The 20,347-nt window shown below is 48.7% G+C and overlaps 1 protein-coding gene across 2 annotated transcripts; it reads left to right on the top strand.

The window, feature by feature from the left end:
- The first annotated feature begins 149 nt into the window (after nucleotides 1-149).
- On the top strand, nucleotides 150-20,347 carry aldoc (aldolase, fructose-bisphosphate C). 2 transcript variants are annotated; one of them, XM_033045879.1, is made up of 9 exons: nucleotides 150-274; nucleotides 8,622-8,761; nucleotides 9,269-9,480; nucleotides 11,219-11,273; nucleotides 13,732-13,892; nucleotides 15,460-15,543; nucleotides 16,421-16,595; nucleotides 17,460-17,659; nucleotides 19,421-20,347. In XM_033045879.1, exons 2-9 carry the CDS (start codon nucleotides 8,650-8,652, stop codon nucleotides 19,550-19,552), a joined length of 1,131 nt encoding a protein of 376 aa, XP_032901770.1. In that variant the 5' UTR covers nucleotides 150-274; nucleotides 8,622-8,649; the 3' UTR covers nucleotides 19,553-20,347. The 2 variants fall into 2 exon arrangements, with proteins under 2 accessions (XP_032901770.1, XP_032901771.1); XM_033045880.1 differs by having other exon boundaries at nucleotides 189-274; nucleotides 8,603-8,761.

Below are 20,347 nucleotides of genomic sequence, written 5' to 3' on the forward strand. Positions count from 1 at the left end.
TAAAATCCCCTCCTCCCGCCGGCCGCTGTGTGTCCCGTGGGGGGAGGGGGCGAGCCCCTGGTGGGAGGAGAAGCTGTGGCTGGTGATCCGGAGACCGCTTTGTGCCGACTTCTCTTTGCCGGCGGCCCTGGGCGGAGTTTGCTTCAGTCACGTAACTCTGCGGCATCACAATGGTCTTATTAACCCGGGGCGGAGCGTGGAAAAGCGCATTCAGGGCGCAGGCGGTCCCGGGACTCGGAGAGGAGCCGATCACGGCGAGAGGGAGCAGCGGCTGGTGAGGGGGGCATGAGGGGAGCGGGTGGACGAGGGTGTAGCGGAGAGTCCAGCGCTGGGAGCTGGCACTCACTGAAATGTTCAATAATTTACTGATGACTTGGCGCGGCATCAGGTCCGGTGTGTTCCCGTGTACGGGTTTAATGTAGAGACCGAGAGCTGAGACATTTCAACAGCACTCGTTATTCACGCAGCTTCCTGCAACGTCGCTGAACCTGTTGCGATGCGGGTCCTGTACATTGAATGCACTGTTGCCGAGGGCGCGATCTGTGTTCGCCATGATGTCGAGTCCTTTAAACGTGAACCTCCCTCTACTCTGTCCCATCACACGCTCTCAGGCAAGGGGCTGGACTGCGCCCTGGACAAGGGTGATTTCCTCTCTCCCAGTTCTCCATCCCACCTACTCCAACAGCCTGAAGGAGGGTCCCGACCCGAAACGTTGTCTGCTCATTCCCTCCGCAGATGCTGCCTGACCCACTGCGTTCCTCCAGCAGTTTGTGTTTTGCTCAAGTTTCCAGCGCCTGCCGTTTCTTATGCCTCTGGGTAAAGATGGTCATGTATTAGTTGGAGAACTATGTCAATATTCTGATGAAAGTAACATGAATAACCATATATAGGGTTCCGAGACGCCAGCTGGGAATGGTCCCATTCCCCTCACCGTGGCCTGCCCGTGGTCCACGTGTGATATGGGCTGTTGATATTCGGTAGGGCGAGCGGGAAATTGATGGACTGACTTCCCAGGGCCTGTTGCGAAAGATGGGCCTGGCGCAGATGCCGCGCAATGTGCCAGTCAGCTGGACATTGCCGCACTATCTGTCGCTGGTGGAAAGGTTCTTCCAGACCAACACCTTTGACCACATGTCCATCGGGCAGTGGTCAGCACGGAAACTGCAGGGAAATGAGTCCATGGATACTGTGGCTCCATGGTTCCCTGAGCAGACTGCCCAGCTTGTCTGGCAAAATGCCTCATCGCCAGAACTCACCAACAAGCACCAAGACCTGGCTTGACTGGCGGTGAGGGGAGCCCTCCCAGTCAGATCCTTCCTGCACCGTCGGAACCTCACTGCCAGCGCACGCTGCCCTCGGGACGGCTGCTATGGAGAGGAGAGGTTTGCCCACCTCTTCCTAGAGTGTGGATTTGCAAAAACAGTCTGGAGAGGTTTGCAAGGGTCCCTGGCACGCTTTATCCCGAACAGCTCCGTCACAGAGGACTCTGATTTATCGACTGTTCCCAGAGACGCATTCAGAGACTGATATCGAGTGCTGCTGGTAGGCCATCAACTCGATGAAAGACGCTCTTTGGTCTGCACGAGCTTTGTTGACCACCCAGCGGAGCTGATGCCCGTCGGGGAATGTTGTCGACTGGCCCGCTCCAGGCGGCAGGAGTACTGCTGAAGCTCGGTGCAGCCAACACCAAGGCTCAGTGGGGAAGGATCACAGTCTAGGGTCCTTCCGCTGCTGGACATGATGGGACAGGGTGTGGTGGAGACTCCCCTCAAAAATAAGGGTGGGATTCCACGCCAGTGGGCCACAAGAGTTGCAATTGTGGGGGGTGAACTTGTGTGTTGAGTGTATGTACAGCCTTCGAGAATGTTGGCTGGAGTCTTGTAAGGATCATGTATTGGATATATTTAGTTCTCGAATAAAGTATATTTTGAAATTAAAAAAAAAAAAGGCCTGAATCAGGAGATAGACACAAAAAGCTGGAGTGACTCAGCGGGACAGGCAGTCAGCATCTCTGGAGAGAAGGAAAGGGTGACGTTTTGGGTTCAGACTGGAATCGGGAGAATCTGCAAACCTACTTCTGAAGTAATTCGAGTAACTAAATGGAATAAAAATCGGGCACCTCCTCGATTTCACACCCCCCCCCCCATCCTGTGCATTATTACCCTTGTGGGGGGGGGGTCTCCGCTCGCCTGCCCCAGTCTGAGTCTGTGTGGGGTTGGCTGTCTCTGCGGGGTTGGCTGCATGTACACGGATGAAACGCGCGCTTCCCAGGCGTCACTCTGTACAGATGTCTCCCCACCCCGGGAGACCTCCACTGCCACTGATGTCAACCAGCAGATTCACTCCGTGACCTTGGGCAGCATCAGCCAAGGACGCGGCTGTGGTCAAACCGCACGTCCGCACCTCTGCATCTGAGGCACCCACCCGCGGGGCCAGGGGGGGGAGAGGGGACGAGGGGGTCCGGCAGGCGGGGGAGCCCAGATTGCTGAAGATAGATAGACACAACATGCTGGAGTAACTCAGCGGGACAGATTGTATCTCTGGAGAGAAGGAATGGGCGACGCTTCCTTCTTCAGACCCCAGGTTGTTGTTTGTTTAACGTGGCCATTGTGATTTCAGTTGAATGCCGGAGGAATCTGCAGTAAAATGGAGGCTCAAGAGACGGCAGATGCTGGACTCTTCAGCAAAACGCAACGGGTCAGGCAGCATCTGTGGAGGGATGGGATCCTTTTCATTCCGATTGTAGACCGAGTCACAAGCCGACCCGAAACGTCCCTCCACAGACGCTGCACGACCCGCTGAGTACCTATAACATTTTGAGGTGCAGTATTTGCAGAGTTGGGAACTGTTTGCAATGAGCTGACTTGTCCGGGAACGACTGTTTCCTCTGCCAGTTTCTCATCAGTTGCCGGGAGTGTGGTCGGGCTCTGAAGACAGGGTCTCGACCCGAAACGTCCAACCATTCCTTCTCTCCGGCATTTTGTGTCTACCTTCAATTTAAACCAGCATCTGCAGTTCATTCCGACACACTGCGGCTTCAGTTGTTGGTCATTCCGTGGCCGTCTTGTTGGTGGTGGGCGGACAGTCGCCATCTGGGCTGACTGGACTCCCAGCGTCACCCTGCTTTTACCCCTCACCAGGGGCCAGTGCGGCCAGTTCCTGCAGTGCCCGCTACTGGTGCGGGCTGTGGGCAGCGCCGTGGCCCCAGGTCGTGTGGTCCAGACCCACCACACACACAGACAAGAGCCGATACTACAACCCGACAACGCGGGGCCGGCCTGGGGAGCGTAGCAGTGTCACAAACATCGATCTCACACCCAGTGTGAGCTGACGAGGGAGACTGGGCAGGCAAGGGCGACATTCCATGGAGATGGATAAAATAACGAGGGGGAAAGAAAGATTGGGTGAATCAATGCACAGAATCTTTTTCCCAGAGTGGGGGAATCAAGAACTGGTGGGCACCGGGTTAAAGTGAGGGGGGGGAAGATGTAATAGGAACAGCTTTTTCACAGAGGGTGGTGAGTATATGGAACGAGCGGCCAGAGGAAGTATTCGAGGCGGGTATTTAAACGGCATTTGTGCAGGTGTACGGACAGGAGAGGTTGCAGGGATATGGCTCAAATGGGACTAGCTTTCGAGGGGGCATTTTGGTCAGCATGGACGAGTTAGGCCGAATGGCCTGTTTCCCTGCCGATTGACTCTGACATACGCTCTGACATAACATGTCTGCCTGACCTCCGGGGAGAAGATGGTGGTCAGTGCGGAGAGAGGTGTTAATCCTTTATTAATGAGAGCCGTCAGTAGGGAGCGGGGGAAGGGCGCCCTGGCGCTTGCTTCACTCCGGGTCATGGCACCGGTCAATGCATCAGTATTCAAGCGGCCAGTTAGTAAATAAATCACAACTTGTGCTGACGGCAGCAGCTCCCAGAGCCAGACTCCATCTTCATTTAGAGCACAGACTCCATTGTCTCTGTAGAATTCTGCAGCTGAGAATAGAAGCTTTAAAAAAATCCATGAACACTTTATTATTCATTAAGTTGGAAAGACCGCAGAGAAGATTTACGAGGACCGCGGGGAGATTGGTCAGACTAGGACTTTATTCATAGAAACATAGAAAATAGGTGCAGGAGTAGGCCATTCGACCCATCGAGCCTGCACCGCCATTCAATATGATTATGGCTGATCATCCAACTCAGTATCCTGTACGTGCCTTCTCCCCATACCCCCTGATAGACTCGGCTTGTACTCGCTAGAATTTAGAAGATTGAGGGGGGATCTTATAGAAACGTACAAAATTCTTAAGGGGTTGGACAGGCTAGATGCAGGAAGATTATTCCCGATGTTTAAGAAGGAACTGCAGATGCTGGAAAATCGAAGGTACACAAAAAAGCTGGAGAAACTCAAAGTTTCTCCAGATTATTCCCGATGTTGGGGAAGTCAAGGGGTCACAGTTTAAGGATAAGGGGGAAGTCTTTTAGGACCGAGATGGGAACATCATTTTTCACACAGAGAGTGGTGAATCTCTGCCTCAGAAGGTAGTTGAGGCCAGTTCATTGGCTATATTTAAGAGGGAGTTAGATGTGGCCCTTGTGCTGCACCCGCTGAGTTTCTCCAGCAGTTTTGTGTACCTGAGATTAAGAGGGATTCGGGCCAAACGCGGGTAAATAGACGATTTGGGCCGAAGGGCCTGTTAACGTGCTGCATGACTCTATGACTCTAACTCTTTTAAATGAATGAACACTGAGCCAACACAGTTTGTATTTAGCGCAGCGACGCTTTTGATTCTGCAGAAGAGCGTTGCAGTGGAAGAGGGTTTATTCATTCATTTTTTACCCCCTTCCCCTGGGGGTGCATGAACTCTGGGGGTTACCAGCCAGCGGGGCAGGCAACACCTGCGGAGGGAACATTGGTGGGTCGGGGTACCTTCTCCAGTGTGAGTTCCCCCAGCTGTTTATTTTGTCCTCTAGACAGGACGTCGAATGCGGCAATTTCAGACAGTCACGTTGGTCTGTCGCGTTCCATTTCACCTCCGGTCTCCGCAGTAATGGGTTTGTCTTGCGCATTTCATGTCTCTCCACCGCCACCTTGTCAGTCCTGCTCAAAGATCTTAGATCTAAGATCTTTGGTCCTGCTCTTCACATCTTTGTTTTCTCCCACTGCTCCGTGTCGCGTGCCCCTCCCCCCACCCTCTTCCGCTCCCCTCCCCCACCCCCCTCCGCTCCCCTCCCCCACCCCCCTCCGCTCCCTCAATCCACGGAGGGACCAGTACTCCCTCCCGTTTCACCAATGCGCCCATTTTTAACGCCGCCTTCGATTACAGCTCTGAACTGGCCTCAGAGTAAAGCAAAAACATTCTCACCCCCCTCAGCAAATCCTCTGATTGTCATCGATGCAGACGCAAGAAACAGCAGATGCTGGTTTATAAAAACAGACACAATGTGCCGTAGTAACTCAGCGGGTCAGGCAGCATCTCTGGAGGACATGGATAGGTGACATTTCCGGTCGGGACCATTCTTCAGACTGCAGGGACGCTTGTCTATCTTATCCTTGCCCGTTCCTATCTTTGAAACAACCACCACTCTCCATCTCTCTCGTTTCTGGTTTATATTGTTTCGCTGGATCTCCAGGTTGCTCACCATTTTCATAATCCTTCCCATTCCTACACTATCCTTTTTTCCCCTGAGCCTCCTCCATTGGCAGAATGGGGCCACACACAAACTAGAGGAACAGCACTGCATATTTCGCTTGGGTAGCTTACAACCCAGCGGTATGAAGATTGAGCTATTCACCTCCCTACTCCCTCTCTATTTCTGTGCCCACCCCAACCATTTCATCCACAACCCCCACCCTTTCCCCTTCCCACTGCCTCCTTCCACCTATAGGGGGGTTGCACGTAACGTAATGGGGTCAAAGGGCCTGGTGCACGGAGCACCTCAATCCATATGGAGGACATGGCAGCCTTGGCATACACTGTTAACAGAGCGCTGTAAATAATTGTGGGAATTGGGGTAACCGTGAGAGACATCTATCTTACTTCAGAATTCCAAAAGTGAGGAGAAATGATGGTGGAGAGAAACGACGGCTGAAGGGACAACAACAGCTAAAGTGGTTGGCGAACCACTCGACTGCCGTGCAACCTCCTCCCTTTATCACTTCCTCTGGCTTCACATTTCACGCTTCTTCTTACTTGATACCATTTTCCACCTCTAGTCTTTGTTCACCCATCTGCCAACCAAAAAAACCCAACAGCAGCTAAAAATGTCCAGGTTTGTAGGTGAATTGGCTTGGGTTTGTATACTTGGTATAAGTGTAAATTGTCCCAAGTGTGTGTAGGCTTGTGTTAATGAGCGTGGATCGCTGGTCGGTGCGGACTCATTGTGCTGAAGGGCCTGTTACCGCGCTGTATCTCTAAACTAAACTAAACCCAAGCAAAGGCTTTTCACTGTACCTCGGCCCACATGACAATAATGAACCAATGCCATTGTTACTGAATGGCAGAATTGACAAACGATACGATGTGATAGAACTTTATTCATCCCAGAAGAGAAATTGATCTGCCAACAGTCATAAAACACAAAATACATGAAACATTAAATCAAAGTGATGAGGGGAAGGGATTGGGATTGTGCAAAGATTGGGGAGTGGAGTCAGTCTACCCCACGACAGAACGTGGAGTAGTTGTACAGTTTGAAAGCCACTGGGAAGAAGGATCTCCTGTGACTTTCTGCGCTGCATCTTGGTGCAACCAGTCTGTTGCTGAAGGTGCTCCTCAGGGTTGACCAGTGTGTCATGGAGGGGGTGAGCTGTATTGTCCAGGATGCTCCGCAGTTTGAGGGGCATCCTCCCCTCCAAGACCACCTCCCATGAAGCCAGCCTTCCTGACGAGTTTGCTCATCCTGTTGGCCTCAGCAACCTTCGCCCTCCTGCCCCAGCATACGACAGTGGGGCAGGATGATCATGAGGGGCAGAATGGCCTGATCCTGCCGTAGGATTATTTTGTTCTCCCTCTCATTCTAAACGTCCTACACCAGAGGAAATTGTTTCTCTGTTACGAAATCCTTGATTGGATCTCAACCCTCCAACCTCCATAAAACTACCAACCCATTTATCCAGGTAACATCCAGCAAGTGCTGGAAAAGTGAATGAAGAACGGCAAGTGTTGGAAAAGCTCAACAGCTGAGGCTGTATCTGCCTGTTCCTCAGCTAATGGCTTTCCATCGAGCTCAGGAAAACCATTCTATAACTTTGTTTCCTTAACAAGGAGATTTTATTCCATGGTCACCATTAACGTCGTATAATGATAATCAAAACTGATATTCATGCAGTTTGCAAACAACAGCTATCAGTCAGCCATATCCAGGATGCACTCAAGTCCATGAGGTGCCCACTGTTCTCCAACGTTGGACACCTTCTGTTTCCTTTCCAGGGACACACGGGCACGGATGACAACCCAGAGAGGGGCAGGCAGTCAGTTCGGGCAGAACCCTCGACTGCCCGCGTCCTGGACCCGTGAATGTCCATCTTGGCGCTGGAGCAAACTGCCCAGGAGACCCCCCCCCAAACTAACCCCCTCCGTACTGGGTGACCAATTTGATAACTTCGAGATAGTGGAGTCGGGATATGGGGAGAAGGCAGGATCAGCCATGATCACATTGAATGGCGGTGCTGGCTCAAAGGCCTATTCCTGCACCTATCGTCTATCGTCTTTGTCTCTCCTCACCTCTTGAGGTCAGGGCTCTTGGTTCAGTGACTTTTTGCTGTTTTTACTGGTGCAAAAAGGGACTGTCACCCGGAGAAACATACAGCTTGAGTTTGGGAAACTCCCACTGAATGTAGTGGAAGATTCAAGGTAGCATTCCAAACCCCATTTCACCCCCCCACCCCTCAACTGCAAGCCCCTTTCCTGCTGCTCCCTTTAGCTCCCAGCAGCTGTTGTGAAACAGATTAGTTTAGTTCAGTTCAGTTTTGAAATAGTATGGAAACAGGCCCTTCAGCCCACTAAGCCCACATCGATGATGATCGCCCATACACTAGGTCTATCCTACACACTGGGGACAGTTTGCAGAAAGCCAATGAACCTACAAACCTTAATTCCTTGGAATGTAGGAAGAAACCAGAGCCCCCGGAGAAAAGCCACGTGGTCACAGGGAGAACATACAAACACCGTACAGACAGCACCCGTAGTCAGGATTGAACCCGGATCTCGGGCGCTGTAAGGCCCAAGTCTACGGCTAGGCCACTGTGCGGGGAATTAGTTTTATTTCCGTGCTTCTTGCAGTCATTGTTGAGCTGGCAGAGGGAGGGGACTGTTTTTTTTAAATCACAGCTCCAGGGCAAGATGTGGAGAGGGACGATGGTTCGCTGGACGGCCACAATGGAGGAGGAGATGGCTGCAATGGGCCTTCATGGCCAGCTGCAGCTGGGACTGTGGAATGGCTCCTCTTGCATATGGACTCAGTGGGCTGCTCTGTGCACACTGCATTAACTGGGCCAATGTGTTTATGTCTGGGGATAGTCTTGTGGATGTTCATGCCAACATTGTATTCCACTGTACCTGGTACACGTGACAATGAAGAAACCATTGAGCATTGTTTACCTGCAGGTTTCCTCCTTTGTTGCAGCTTTGAGCACAGATCCCGTGGTTAGAAGATGACGCACCAGGCTCCGGCACTGACTCCTGAGCAGAAGAAGGAGTTGAATGAAATCGCCCTGCAGATTATCTCACCTGGAAAGGGCATCCTGGCCGCCGATGAGTCTGTGGGTGAGTGCGTCAGCGCCTAGTTTCCAGCGCGTGTAGTATCGGTGAAGGTGAGAGAGGTACAGTGCATCGGGGTTCGCGGTGAGATCCCAGGCCCTTCCACACAGCCGATGTGCTCCTATACGTTTATGCCTGTCTCCTCTCCAGGCCAGGCACCCTGGGCCATGATATGGACTCGAGGTTTTACCCTCTCCCTTTACACCTTGGTCCTGGACCAATTTGTTTAGCCAATAATGTAGATGATTCTTGATTAGTACAGGTGTCAGAAGTTATGGGGAGACGGAAGGAGAATGGGGCTGGGAGGGAGAGCTAGATCAGCCATGATTGAATGGCGGAGTAGACTTGATGGGCCGAATGGCCCAAATCTACTACTATCCCGTATACGACCTTATGAGGACAACAAATAGTGTTTAGATTGGGGCAATGGTCCTGGCTGCTGCTATTCCCACACACTGCAGGGTGTGCAAGCTTTAGTTCTGACCCAGGCTCTCTCTCTCGCCTTCCTCCCAGGGAGCATGGCCAAGCGCCTGACCCAGATCGGCGTGGAGAATACCGAGGAGAACCGCCGCTTCTACCGGCAGATCCTGATGACAGCCGACGACCGGGTCAAAACCTTCATCGGGGGAGTCATCTTCTTCCACGAGACCCTGTACCAGGCCACTGATGACGGGACCCCCTTTATAAACATTATCAAAGAGAGGAACATTGTGGCAGGGATCAAGGTAAGCGGCCGGGGGGGGCTTCTGCTGGATGACCCTGGGATGTGGTGAGAGTGAATGGAGCCGAAGTGAAGGCAATGGAAGGTAATCAGGAAGCCTATGTTTCCCTGAAAGTCAGGATTCAGGGTACTGGTAGTCCATATTGAGGACTTCCAGGGCCACTGGTTTTAACAGAGAAACATAGGAAATAGGACCCTCGACACACGCACACCTCTCCACTGCAACACGGGGATGACCCTCGGAGAAGTGTGTACAATATTTAATGCTTGGAACTCTCTCATCTCAAAGTTGGACTCATTTAGGGACTCAAATAGAGAGAGTACAGAGGAGATTTACTAGGATGTTGCCTGGGTTTCAGCACCTATGTTACAGAGAAAGGTTGAACAAGTTAGGTCTTTATTCTTTGGAGCACAGAAGGTTAAGGGGGGACTTGATAGAGGTCTTTAAAATGATGAGAGGGATAAGCTTTTCCCATTGAGAGTAGGGAAGATTCAAACAAGAGGACATGACCTGAGAATTAAGGGACAGAAGTTTAAGGGTGACATGAGGGGGAACTTCTTTACTCAGAGAGTGGTAGCTGTGTGGAATGAGCTTCCAGTGGAAGTGGTGGAGTGGATTTTATCATTTAAAAATAAATTGGATAGGTATATGGACGGGAAAGGAATGGAGGGTTATGGTCTGAGTGCAGGTAGATGGGACTAAGGGAGAATAAGTGTTCGGCACGGACTAGAAGGGCCGAGTTGGCCTGTTTCCGTGCTGTAATTGTTATATGGTTAGCACTTGAGACTTCCCGCAGTAGGTATTGGGGAGACAGTTATAGTGGTATAAACACTGGAGGCTGGCTGGCTTGTTCATCCATTTCCCCAAAAATCACACAGTGTGGTTTTCATGGGAATCAAGCTTGAACCTGTTGAATTATCCTGTTAGACCGCGAGAGAGAGAGAGAGAGAGAGAAGTGTTTTATTGTCATATGTCCCAAAACAGAACAATGACATTCTTACTTGTTGCAACGGCAGCAGCACAACAGGGTGTAAATACAGTACTCAATAGATAATATAACAAACAAACAACAAAAAAAGAAGTTCAATCAATAAAAAAATATATTGCAGAAACAAAACAAAGCCCAAAGTCTCCAGTGCAACCCAGGCAGTTTGTATTTAAGAAGGAACTGCAGATGCTGGAAAATCGAAGGTACACAAAAATGCTGGAGAAACTCAGCGGGTGCAGCAGCATCTATGGAGCGAAGGAAATAGGCAACGTTTCGTTACGAAACGTTGCCTATTTCCTTCGCTCCATAGATGCTGCTGCACCCGCTGAGTTTCTCCAGCATTTTTGTGTACCCAGGCAGTTTGTAGTTTAGTTGGAGTTTGTAGTGTTCAATAGCATGGGTGATCTGTGCCATTAAATTCTTGTCTCTCTCCTTATCCCTTGATGCCAGTGCCCAACAAAATTATTTCTCTTGACCAAGCGTTGGGGTGAGGATGTCCTTCACTGTTGCATGTACACAGCGAGATCCCAGACTTTCACCAGGGCCCAGAGCCATTCGTGGGTCACTGCAAGGGAAACCTTTCCATTCACTAGAATTGAATCAGTCCCATCAGAATGTTGCTTGTGACCAAGGGCAGATTCTATTGTAATGACAGGGACTGATTCTTTAAGAGTGTTGAGCATGAATTATGAATGTCAGTGTTGCATGTGAGCGCTGGGGGTTAAGTCGGACTAAGCTGTCGTGTATTTCCAGGTCGATAAAGGAGTTGTTCCCTTGGCTGGAACCAATGGAGAGTCCACCACTCAAGGTAAAGGATCTGTGCAATCTGAACGGGAGCCTTGACGCTGCTCCAAGCAGGCAGGCAGAGGACAGTGACGGAGGGCTGCTAGAGCTGCATCCTCACAGCACCTGAGACGCGGGGTGCAATCTTGACCTCGGGTGCTGTCTGCGTGATGTTTGTACATTCTCCCTGCGACTGTGTGGGTTTCCTCCGGGCGCTCCTATTTCTTCCCACAGACCAAAGAGAATATGTGTGGGTTTGTAGGTTAATTGGTCTCTGTAAATTGTAACGGTGCGGAAGGGAGTGGATGTGAAAGTGGGATACCATGGAACTAGTGTGAACAGGTGATGGAAGGTTGGCATGGACTTGGTGGGCTCAAGGGCCTGTTTCCATGTGGCATACCTCAACTAAAACTAAAGACGTATGGTGCCCAGAACTAGACTCCTTGACGTCCTTTGGCTTGGTGTCCTGATGCAGGCTCTCCACCCATAACCTCGATCATCCCTCTGCCTCCATGGATGCTGATCTGTTGTGTTCCTCCAGGAGTTTACTTTTTGTTCCCTGCTCCTGTAATCTGTGCCCCTATTAATAATATCCGGGATCACAAATGATGTTTTAAACCACTTTCTCCTTGCCTGAGTTGTGCACTGTGTACCTAAACATCCCTGTTCTTTCATCCATTTTGGAGTTGTGGCCTAGTTAGAACACCAATTTCTCATCTTGACTCCAGAAACTGTGCTTGGGATTACATCCATTTGTTCACCACTTCCCTAAAACATTTCGGAAGCAATCCTCTACTCCCATAATCTTCAGACAGGCTGATGAAGGGACGATAATGACTTGTTTTGTTCTTGATAGATTAAGAACATGGAACTGTAGTGGACATGAACAGGCCTACAACGTCTGTGCCGAACATGCTGCCATGTTAAACTAATCTCCTCGTTGCCTGCACATAATCCATATCCCTCCAGTCCCTGTATCGTGTAGTTCCCAAGCGGACGTTCTCTCTCGCTATCCATTCCTCCCCACATTTTGACGCAGTAACTATGAGAACGGGCAGGGGTTCTGCCTCCTGAGTGTCTCTTATTCTGATCACAACACGTGGCTCTGTGCGAATTGTCAGCAGCTGGGAAAAGCTAGTTCTATTCTGATAACAAGAAACACTGTGGCTGTTCCACAGAGACCGGCTCCATTCCAGTTGGCTCAGGCTGCACCAGGATGTAGCTGGCTTTGACTCAGCATCAGCAGTCTGGTAAAGCAAAGCTCGTATGTTTACGAGCCAAGGGCATTTTTCAGAGATGCTCAAGGTGAAAAGTAATGAAGCCAAGCCTGTCCATAGAGGCAGGAGGATTGTGACAGGAGAACAGAGGCAGGAGGATTGTAACAGGAGAGCAGAGGTTTAACATCTAGCTCACATGAACCAAGAAACACAATGAAGATTTGACAGCAGTTTAATGCCAGTCACACCTGCTGTGCCGTTTGATCCACATTAAAATAGAAACATACTCAATAACTATTCAAAAGCTCTTTGGGTAACAGGTTCTAAAGATTCACAGCCTCCTGCGTAAAGAAATGTCTCCTGGCCTGACGTGAACGAGCTCATTCCTTCATCTCGAGACCCTTCCCCCAGTTCTTCATCCTCCTGCCAGAGAGAACAACCTCTGAGCAGACAAAATGTGATGGAAGGAACTGCAGATGCTGGTTTATGCTGAAGATAGGCACAAAGTGCTGGAGTGACTCAGCGGGCCAGGCAGCATCTCTGGTGAAAAGGACTAGGTGATGTTTTGAGTCTGGACACCCCCCCTCTCAATCCCTCTCACTGAGAAGACCTTTCAACCGTAACTCCAAGTACCATTGACCAAGCCCGCTATAGATCTCCACTGGATATCTTCCTTACATTTTGAAATGAACCCAGTGAAACCAGACTGCACTACCCAGAGAGAGAACACACCTCTCCTTCCTTGATCAAACAGCAAGGGCGGCCACGGTGGTGGTGCGGTAGAGTTGCTGCCTCACAGCGAATGCAGCGCCGGAGACCACATTCGATCCCGACTACGGGCGCTCTCTGTACGGAGTTTGTACGTCATCCCCGTGACCTGTGTGGGTTATCTCCGAGATCTTCGGTTTCCTCCCACACTCCAAAGACGTACAGGTTTGTAGGTTAATTGGCTTGGTAAATGTAAAAATTGTCCCTAGTGGGTGTAGGATAGTTTTAATGTGTGATGATCACTGGTCGGCGGGGACCCGATGGGCCGAAGGGCCTGTTTCCGCGCTGTATCTCTAAACTACACTAAACACCGGCACTGGTTCCACTTAGCCCTGTATAATTTATACAACATGGAATACCCTTTGCAAAAGTGACATTTGGTAAATTTGGAAGGAAATGTGATTGAAAACTATAGAGAGACATTGGCAGGACTTTTGGGAGAGCATCTGTTTATCTCTGTAGCTTGATGGTTAATAGTGATGTGTTTTGATTTTGAAGGCTTGGATGGATTAGCAGAGCGCTGTGCTCAGTACAAAAAGGATGGAGCAGACTTTGCAAAGTGGCGTTGTGTACTGAAAATTAGTGCAACAACCCCGTCTGCACTTGCAATCTTGGAGAACGCCAATGTCCTGGCCCGATACGCCAGCATCTGCCAGCAGGTACAGTGAAGGAAGTTCAAGGGTTATATAGATCAGTACAGCACAAGAACAGACCCTTCGGCACACAATATCCGTGTGGACAACTCCTCTGCCTGCCTGTGATCCATATCCCTCCATTACCTACATATCCATGTGCCTATCAAAAAAACCTCTTAAATGCCACAAGCCTATCTGCCTCGACCATCTGGTAGTGCAGTCTGAAAAAAAAACTTACCCTGCACATCTCCTTTAAACTTTGACCCTCCCACCTTAAAACTCTGCCCTCTAGTCTTTGACATTTCTATTCTAGTGAAAAGGCTGTCTACCCGATCTATCCACCATTTTATAAACTAGTATTGGGTCTCCCCTCAACCTCCAAAGCTCCAAAGAAAACAATCCAAGTTTGTCCAACCTCTCCTTGTAGCTAATGTCCTACAATCCAGGTAGTACTCTGCCAAACCTCTTTTGCACCCTTGAAAAGGTTACTTTTATAACAACTAAACAGGTTCGCTTCTTAATAAACAGACAACACACAAACTGTTTGGTAGACCAGTTCAAAACTTTACTTATTATCGGCCGATGGTAGGGAGGGAGAACTCCAGTCAAGTGACCAATATAGACACTTCACTGTCCTCAGTCCACTTCTCTGAACAACAGAATTACATCGTATTATATCGTGTTTTTTTGTCACCTTAGCACATTCCACAGACATTAGTCATGGTCAGAGGTACAGGAAAATGAAGGTTTCTACAGAATGTATCACATCAAAGGCATTTTGTCACAATCCCTTAGATCAGTCTAGCTTCTCCTCTCTCGTCACCTCCTCCCTCATAAACATCGGACATTTGGTGCCAGGCATTTTACTTCTCAAATACATCAAAGAGATCTAGCTACCTCTGCTTCCACTCTCGTCACTTGGGAGACAAATGTTATAGTTTTATTATCTCAATACACCGCAACCTGAGGCAGGCCTAGACTTGCCTTTCTGTATTAATCTACTGGAGAAAAGCCTGATTTGAGACTAAATATAAGCTGTAAGCTGGCCCAGGAACCAATTTAATATCTTCTTGTATTTTTAACTTAATTCGGCTTTATCACCCTCTCCAATGTTCCCACATCCTTCCCGTAATGGGGCAATGAGATCTGCGCACAATACTCCAAATGTGGGATAAAAAGTCCTATAAAGTTGAAAGTAACTTTGTGGTTCTTGCACAAGCTGGAGCTGGAGTTAATGTTTGACCCATTGCCATGTGTGTTCTCTTCTCCTTCACTCTACAATCTGCTGCCAAAGTGGAAGAGTAGTGCAGATTCGCCATGGGTGCTCTTGGTAAATCTTGATGACATCTAATTTGAGATGCGATGAGGCATGGGTGGAGGTAGTAGTGGAGGTGGTGGAGTGGTGGGTCAATAATGGAATTTGTATGTGGCACTGTGCTACACCAGAAGGCAGCTGTCAAAACCAAACCAGGCCAGTGCTGTTCACTGACCTGTTGACAGGCAAACAGTGAGATGGACAGCTTGAACGATGAACAAGTTACGAACTGTAGGCTTTACCATTCCCACACCATTTCCCATCTTTGTGTTCTAGAATGGCATTGTTCCCATTGTGGAGCCTGAGATTCTACCAGACGGCGAGCATGATCTGAAGAAATGCCAGTACGTCACAGAAAAGGTGGGTCTGTACAAAGTGCCTGTATACCAGCGGTACTTGTGATCCCAGGCCATTCCAAATCTTTTTTTAGCTGCTGTTGGATGTTGAACCAGAGACTCTTCTGTAAAATGGGAATGAGAGGAGGCAAACTCTGCAAATGGAGGACAAATGGAACAATGTAAGGAGTTACAGAAAACAGTGGCCAGTGAATGAATCTCATGGCAGAATTATTGCTTTGGACTCCCAAGTGAAGATTCATCATTGTCAATGTTTGTATATGGGGTTTCCACCGGGTCCTCTGGTTTCCTCCCATTTCTCAGGACGTGAGGTTTATAGGTTAATTTATAGACCTTTGTAAAATTGCCCCTCATGTGTAGGAAATGGACATTAAACTAACATGGCCCGGTGGTCAGTGTGGGCTCAGTGGCACTGGAGGGTCTGTTTCCTTGCTATATCTTTCAATCAAATGGAAGGATTTGACTCCAAATGTTGACTGTCCATTTTGATCAGCAGATAATGCTGGACCCTCTGAGTCTACATTTTAGCCTGGTCTGGCTTCTCTCTGAGGGCCTGCCCTTCAGGAGTGGAGCAGAATGTTGGTACTTCCAGGTACCAAGCAATTAGTTGTTATTTAAAAAGTTATTGGGGAAAAAACAGCCAGTGAGAGATTTTCCTTCCCTTCCCATCCGATTGTCCCTGAATGTCTGTGCAGAATGATCTACTGATCAATTTGTGGCCAATTTGTGTCCTCTGATCTGAATCACAATGCAAACACTGGCCTGCATGAATTTCTACCCATTTAATCTCCATCCCATAGCGAGAACTATGGTGGGAAGCAAAACCTTTCTCTGAACTAAGCCTTGGTAAACTATGCAATGCTCTACTCTTTGTGTTTTAGGTGTTGGGGGCTGTTTATAAAGCACTAAGTGATCACCATATTTACCTGGAAGGTACTTTGCTGAAGCCCAACATGGTGACTCCTGGCCATTCTTGCCCTACCAAATACAGCCCCGAGGAGATTGCCACTGCAACAGTTACTGCACTGAGGCGCACTGTCCCACCTGCTGTTCCAGGTACGTCGTTCATCAAGCTGTGGCGAGACAGGCATTTGCTTGTGACCTAACTGATATTAATATGGAGCAGGCTGGAGACACAAGGAAGTGCGGACGCTAGGATCTTGATCAAAACACACAAAGTGCTGGAGTATCTCTGAAGAAGGGTCCCAACCCGAAACGTTGCCTAACCATTCCCTCCACAGACGCTGCCTGACCCGTTGAGTTACTCCAGCACTTTGTGTTAATGTGGATCTGTGTGGCTATGCAGTTCCAATGAGTGGCTTTGCTGTTTAAAATTACACAGTGGGTTTTTTTATCGCTGTTTAATTTCTACAAACCTGACTTTGGTGTCACGTAAAAAGTGTAGATGTGTAAATGCTCGAGGGAGTGATTTCGACCAATTTTCCAGGGAACTTGGAAAATAGTAATTGTGGATCAAACTACACGTCCAGTTGCCAAATTCATACTGTGGCATAAGTTAGTTCCATGCAGGGAACAATCTTGGCAAAAAAACTTATAGTTTATACTCTCTGTCAGCATCACTTTAATGTCACTCCAAGTTTAAAATATTTTTAATAAATTAAAAAAAACGGCACCCCTATGTCCTTGAGTTTCACAGACATGTTGCTAATAGCAGAATGGTACAGGCACAACTCAGACCTTGAGCTTACCACCAACATCTCCACAATCTTTCCGTCTTTCCCAGGACCACTCTCTCCCCCTCCGATTGCTTACTAGCTCTTGATCCACCTCACCGCTTCACCTTCCCTCTGCTCTTTCAATGCGAATGGTCATTTCCTCCCACAGTTGCTGCTCGACCCGATGACTTCCTCCAGCAGATTGTTTGTTGCTTCACACTGTTATTGTCTGCTTTCTCCCAAGGAGTCACATTCTTATCTGGAGGGCAGAGTGAGGAGGAGGCCACCGTCAACCTCAATGCTATCAATAAGTGTCCACTGTCAAAACCATGGGCACTCACCTTCTCCTTTGGCCGAGCCCTGCAGGCCTCTGCGCTGAATGCCTGGGGAGGCGAGAAAGACAACATGCAGGCCGCACAGGATGTGTTCATGAAGCGTGCTGAGGTAACGGTGCTCTCTGAGAACGTGCCGTGGCTCCACAAAGGGTTCCTGGACCCGGCATTATACCAGCAACCGGTGGTGCATGCCGAAGGAAACAGTGAATACATTGGGTGGGACACGGGTTTAATGAGGGACTGAGGTCGGGAGTCTGCCCTTTATCACCATTCACCACCACCTGATCGTGGACATTTAGTTTACAGATAAAGCATAAAAACAGGCCATTCGGCCCACCAGTCCATACTGACCATTAATCACCCATTCACACTAGTTCTATGTTATCCCAATTTCTGATGCACTCACTACACATTAGGGGTCAATTTTACAAAGGCCAATCAACCTACAAAATAGACAATAGACAATAGGTGCAGGAGTAGGCCATTCGGCCCTTCGAGCCAGCACCACCATTCACAGTGATCATGGCTGATCATCCACAATTAGAACCCTATTTCTGCCTTCTCCCCATATCCCCTGACTCTGCTATCTTTAAGAGCTGTATCTAACTCTCTCTTGAAAGCATCCAGAGAATTGGTCTCCACCGCCCTCTGAGGCAGAGAATTCCACAGATTCACAACCCTCTGTGTGAAAAAGTATTTCCTCATCTCCGTTCTAAATGGCTTACCCCTTATTCTTAAACTGGCCCCTGGTTCTGGACTCCCCCAACATCGGGAGCATGTTTTTTGCCTCCAGTGTGTCCAAACCCTCAAGAATCTTGATATGTTTCAATAAGATCCCCTCTCTTCCATCTAAATTCCAGAGTATGCAAGCCCAGCCGCTCCATTCTATCAACATAGGACAGTCCTGCCATCCCGGGAATTAACTTAGTGAATCTACGCTACACTCCCTCAATAGCAAGAATGTCCTTCCTCAAATTTGGAGACCAAAACTGCACACAATACTCCAGGTGTGGTCTCACTAGGGCCCTGTACAACTGCAGAAGGACCTCTTTGCTCCTATACTCAACTCCTCTTGTTATGAAGGCCAACATGCCATTCGCTTTTTTCACTGCCTGCTGTATCTGCAGGCTTACCACACGTATTTGGAAGGAAACTGAAGCAACGGGAGGAAACCTGTAGGGAAATCATAGGGAGAACGTGGAAACTCCGCACAGACAGCACCTGAGGCCTAGATCAAACCTGGGTCTCTGGTGCTGTGAGGCAGCAGCTCTATTAGCTGTGCCACCCTAATGATAATCAGATCTGCTCCAGTTATTGCTTTACTGACTCATTTACCTTACTAAATCAGCAACTAAATAACCATGAAGAGTCACAGTGCCCCTTGTAGTACTTCACAGGAGAACCATTAGAAGCAGACATGGGGCTGCATCAATTGATACTGAAATAGATGGTCAGAAGCTTGGTTTAAGACAGAGGTTTGATGGGTATCCTTAAAGCAGGGAATTTTGAGTTTGGGTTTTAGCAAATGAAAACATGACCACCAGTGAAAATGAGATGAAAGAGAACACCAGCCACAAAACAGGATGTCCCCAAAGGACAAGATGCTGGCGGAGCAGATAAAAATAGGAAGGGCAATAGGCTATGAAGGGAGTGATATGAACAGAATGATAATTTTAAAATGGGAACTGCTGCTGTACCAGGGAGTTTTCCAGGGTGAACATGCACAGGGAGTGGGGGTGTGGGCCTGGGTTGCCAACTAGGAGAACAGGAATATTTTAGATGCCCCGTTATACGTTGGTTTTCGCCAGTGGTCGGCAACTGCATTGTTCTGGGCATTTTCTATGTTTCAATCGCCTTTCTCTTGTTTCAGGTTAACAGCTTGGCCTCCCTTGGGAAGTACGAGCCAAGCATTGAGCCAAGCACTGAGGGTGAGGGTGGAGGTGAAGGTGAGGGTGAAGATGCAGCCAACCAGTCTCTCTACATAGAAGATCATGCTTACTGAACGGAAACCACAGGAAAGTACTAGTAATAAAATCAATGAAAAAAAAATCTCCAATCGGCTTCTCGTAATCAGCTGACCCACAGCCTCTGCTGCCTTGTACCTCGTGTTCTCACTGCCTGCGTTGTTTAACTGTGTAGCTGTGACTTAAGTTTAAGAGTACGGGCAACACTATACCCCCCTCCCTCCAGTCCCAAAAATCAATTGCCCAAGTTAATTTTGTTTCACTTTATGATACTCTCTACCAGATGTCTTGCGACCTGTCGATATCAATGGACATTGGATGTTCAGCACCCTCAAATATCATGCCGTGTTTTCTTGCTTCCCTGAAAGATTGAAACGTAATCGTAATGTTGCCTGCCTTGCCTCTTGCCTCTTAATCACCCAGGCTTGTGATGAACAAGTAATCTTTCCGATAACCACTTGTAGATCAGATAGTCACCGCAGATTGCTGTGTGATAATGTGAATATGTTACTATAGCTTGTCAAGTGAGATCACAACAGAAGAGGTGGCTGCACACTTGAATATAGAGGAGTAATCATTACTAATAGATATATACACACACCACAAGCTGAAACTGGTTGCAGACAGTGCTCATTGTGTTCTCTCCCTGCACAGGGAAACAGGGGATGCACTGTTCGTATATTCTTTTGTACGCAGGGTGACAGTGGATGCAATTACATGGGAGCGCTGAGTATTGTGTTTAAAAGTATTTTGTGATATATAACTGTACTGACTCTACATCTACCAGTAGTTACAATAAACAAAGGGAACAAACCCTAGTATTATTGTCTATA

Source organism: Amblyraja radiata, chromosome 28, assembly GCF_010909765.2.
Source record: "Amblyraja radiata isolate CabotCenter1 chromosome 28, sAmbRad1.1.pri, whole genome shotgun sequence".
Taxonomy (NCBI): domain Eukaryota; kingdom Metazoa; phylum Chordata; class Chondrichthyes; order Rajiformes; family Rajidae; genus Amblyraja; species Amblyraja radiata.

Coding starts and splice junctions, on each gene's coding strand:
- aldoc (XM_033045879.1), top strand. CDS start 8,650: ATGACGCACCAGGCTCCGGCACTGACTCCTGAGCAGAAGAAGGAGTTG. Junction 11,274..13,731: donor TGGAGAGTCCACCACTCAAG/GTAAAGGATCTG, acceptor TTGATTTTGAAG/GCTTGGATGGATTAGCAGAG. Junction 15,544..16,420: donor GCCAGTACGTCACAGAAAAG/GTGGGTCTGTAC, acceptor TTTGTGTTTTAG/GTGTTGGGGGCTGTTTATAA.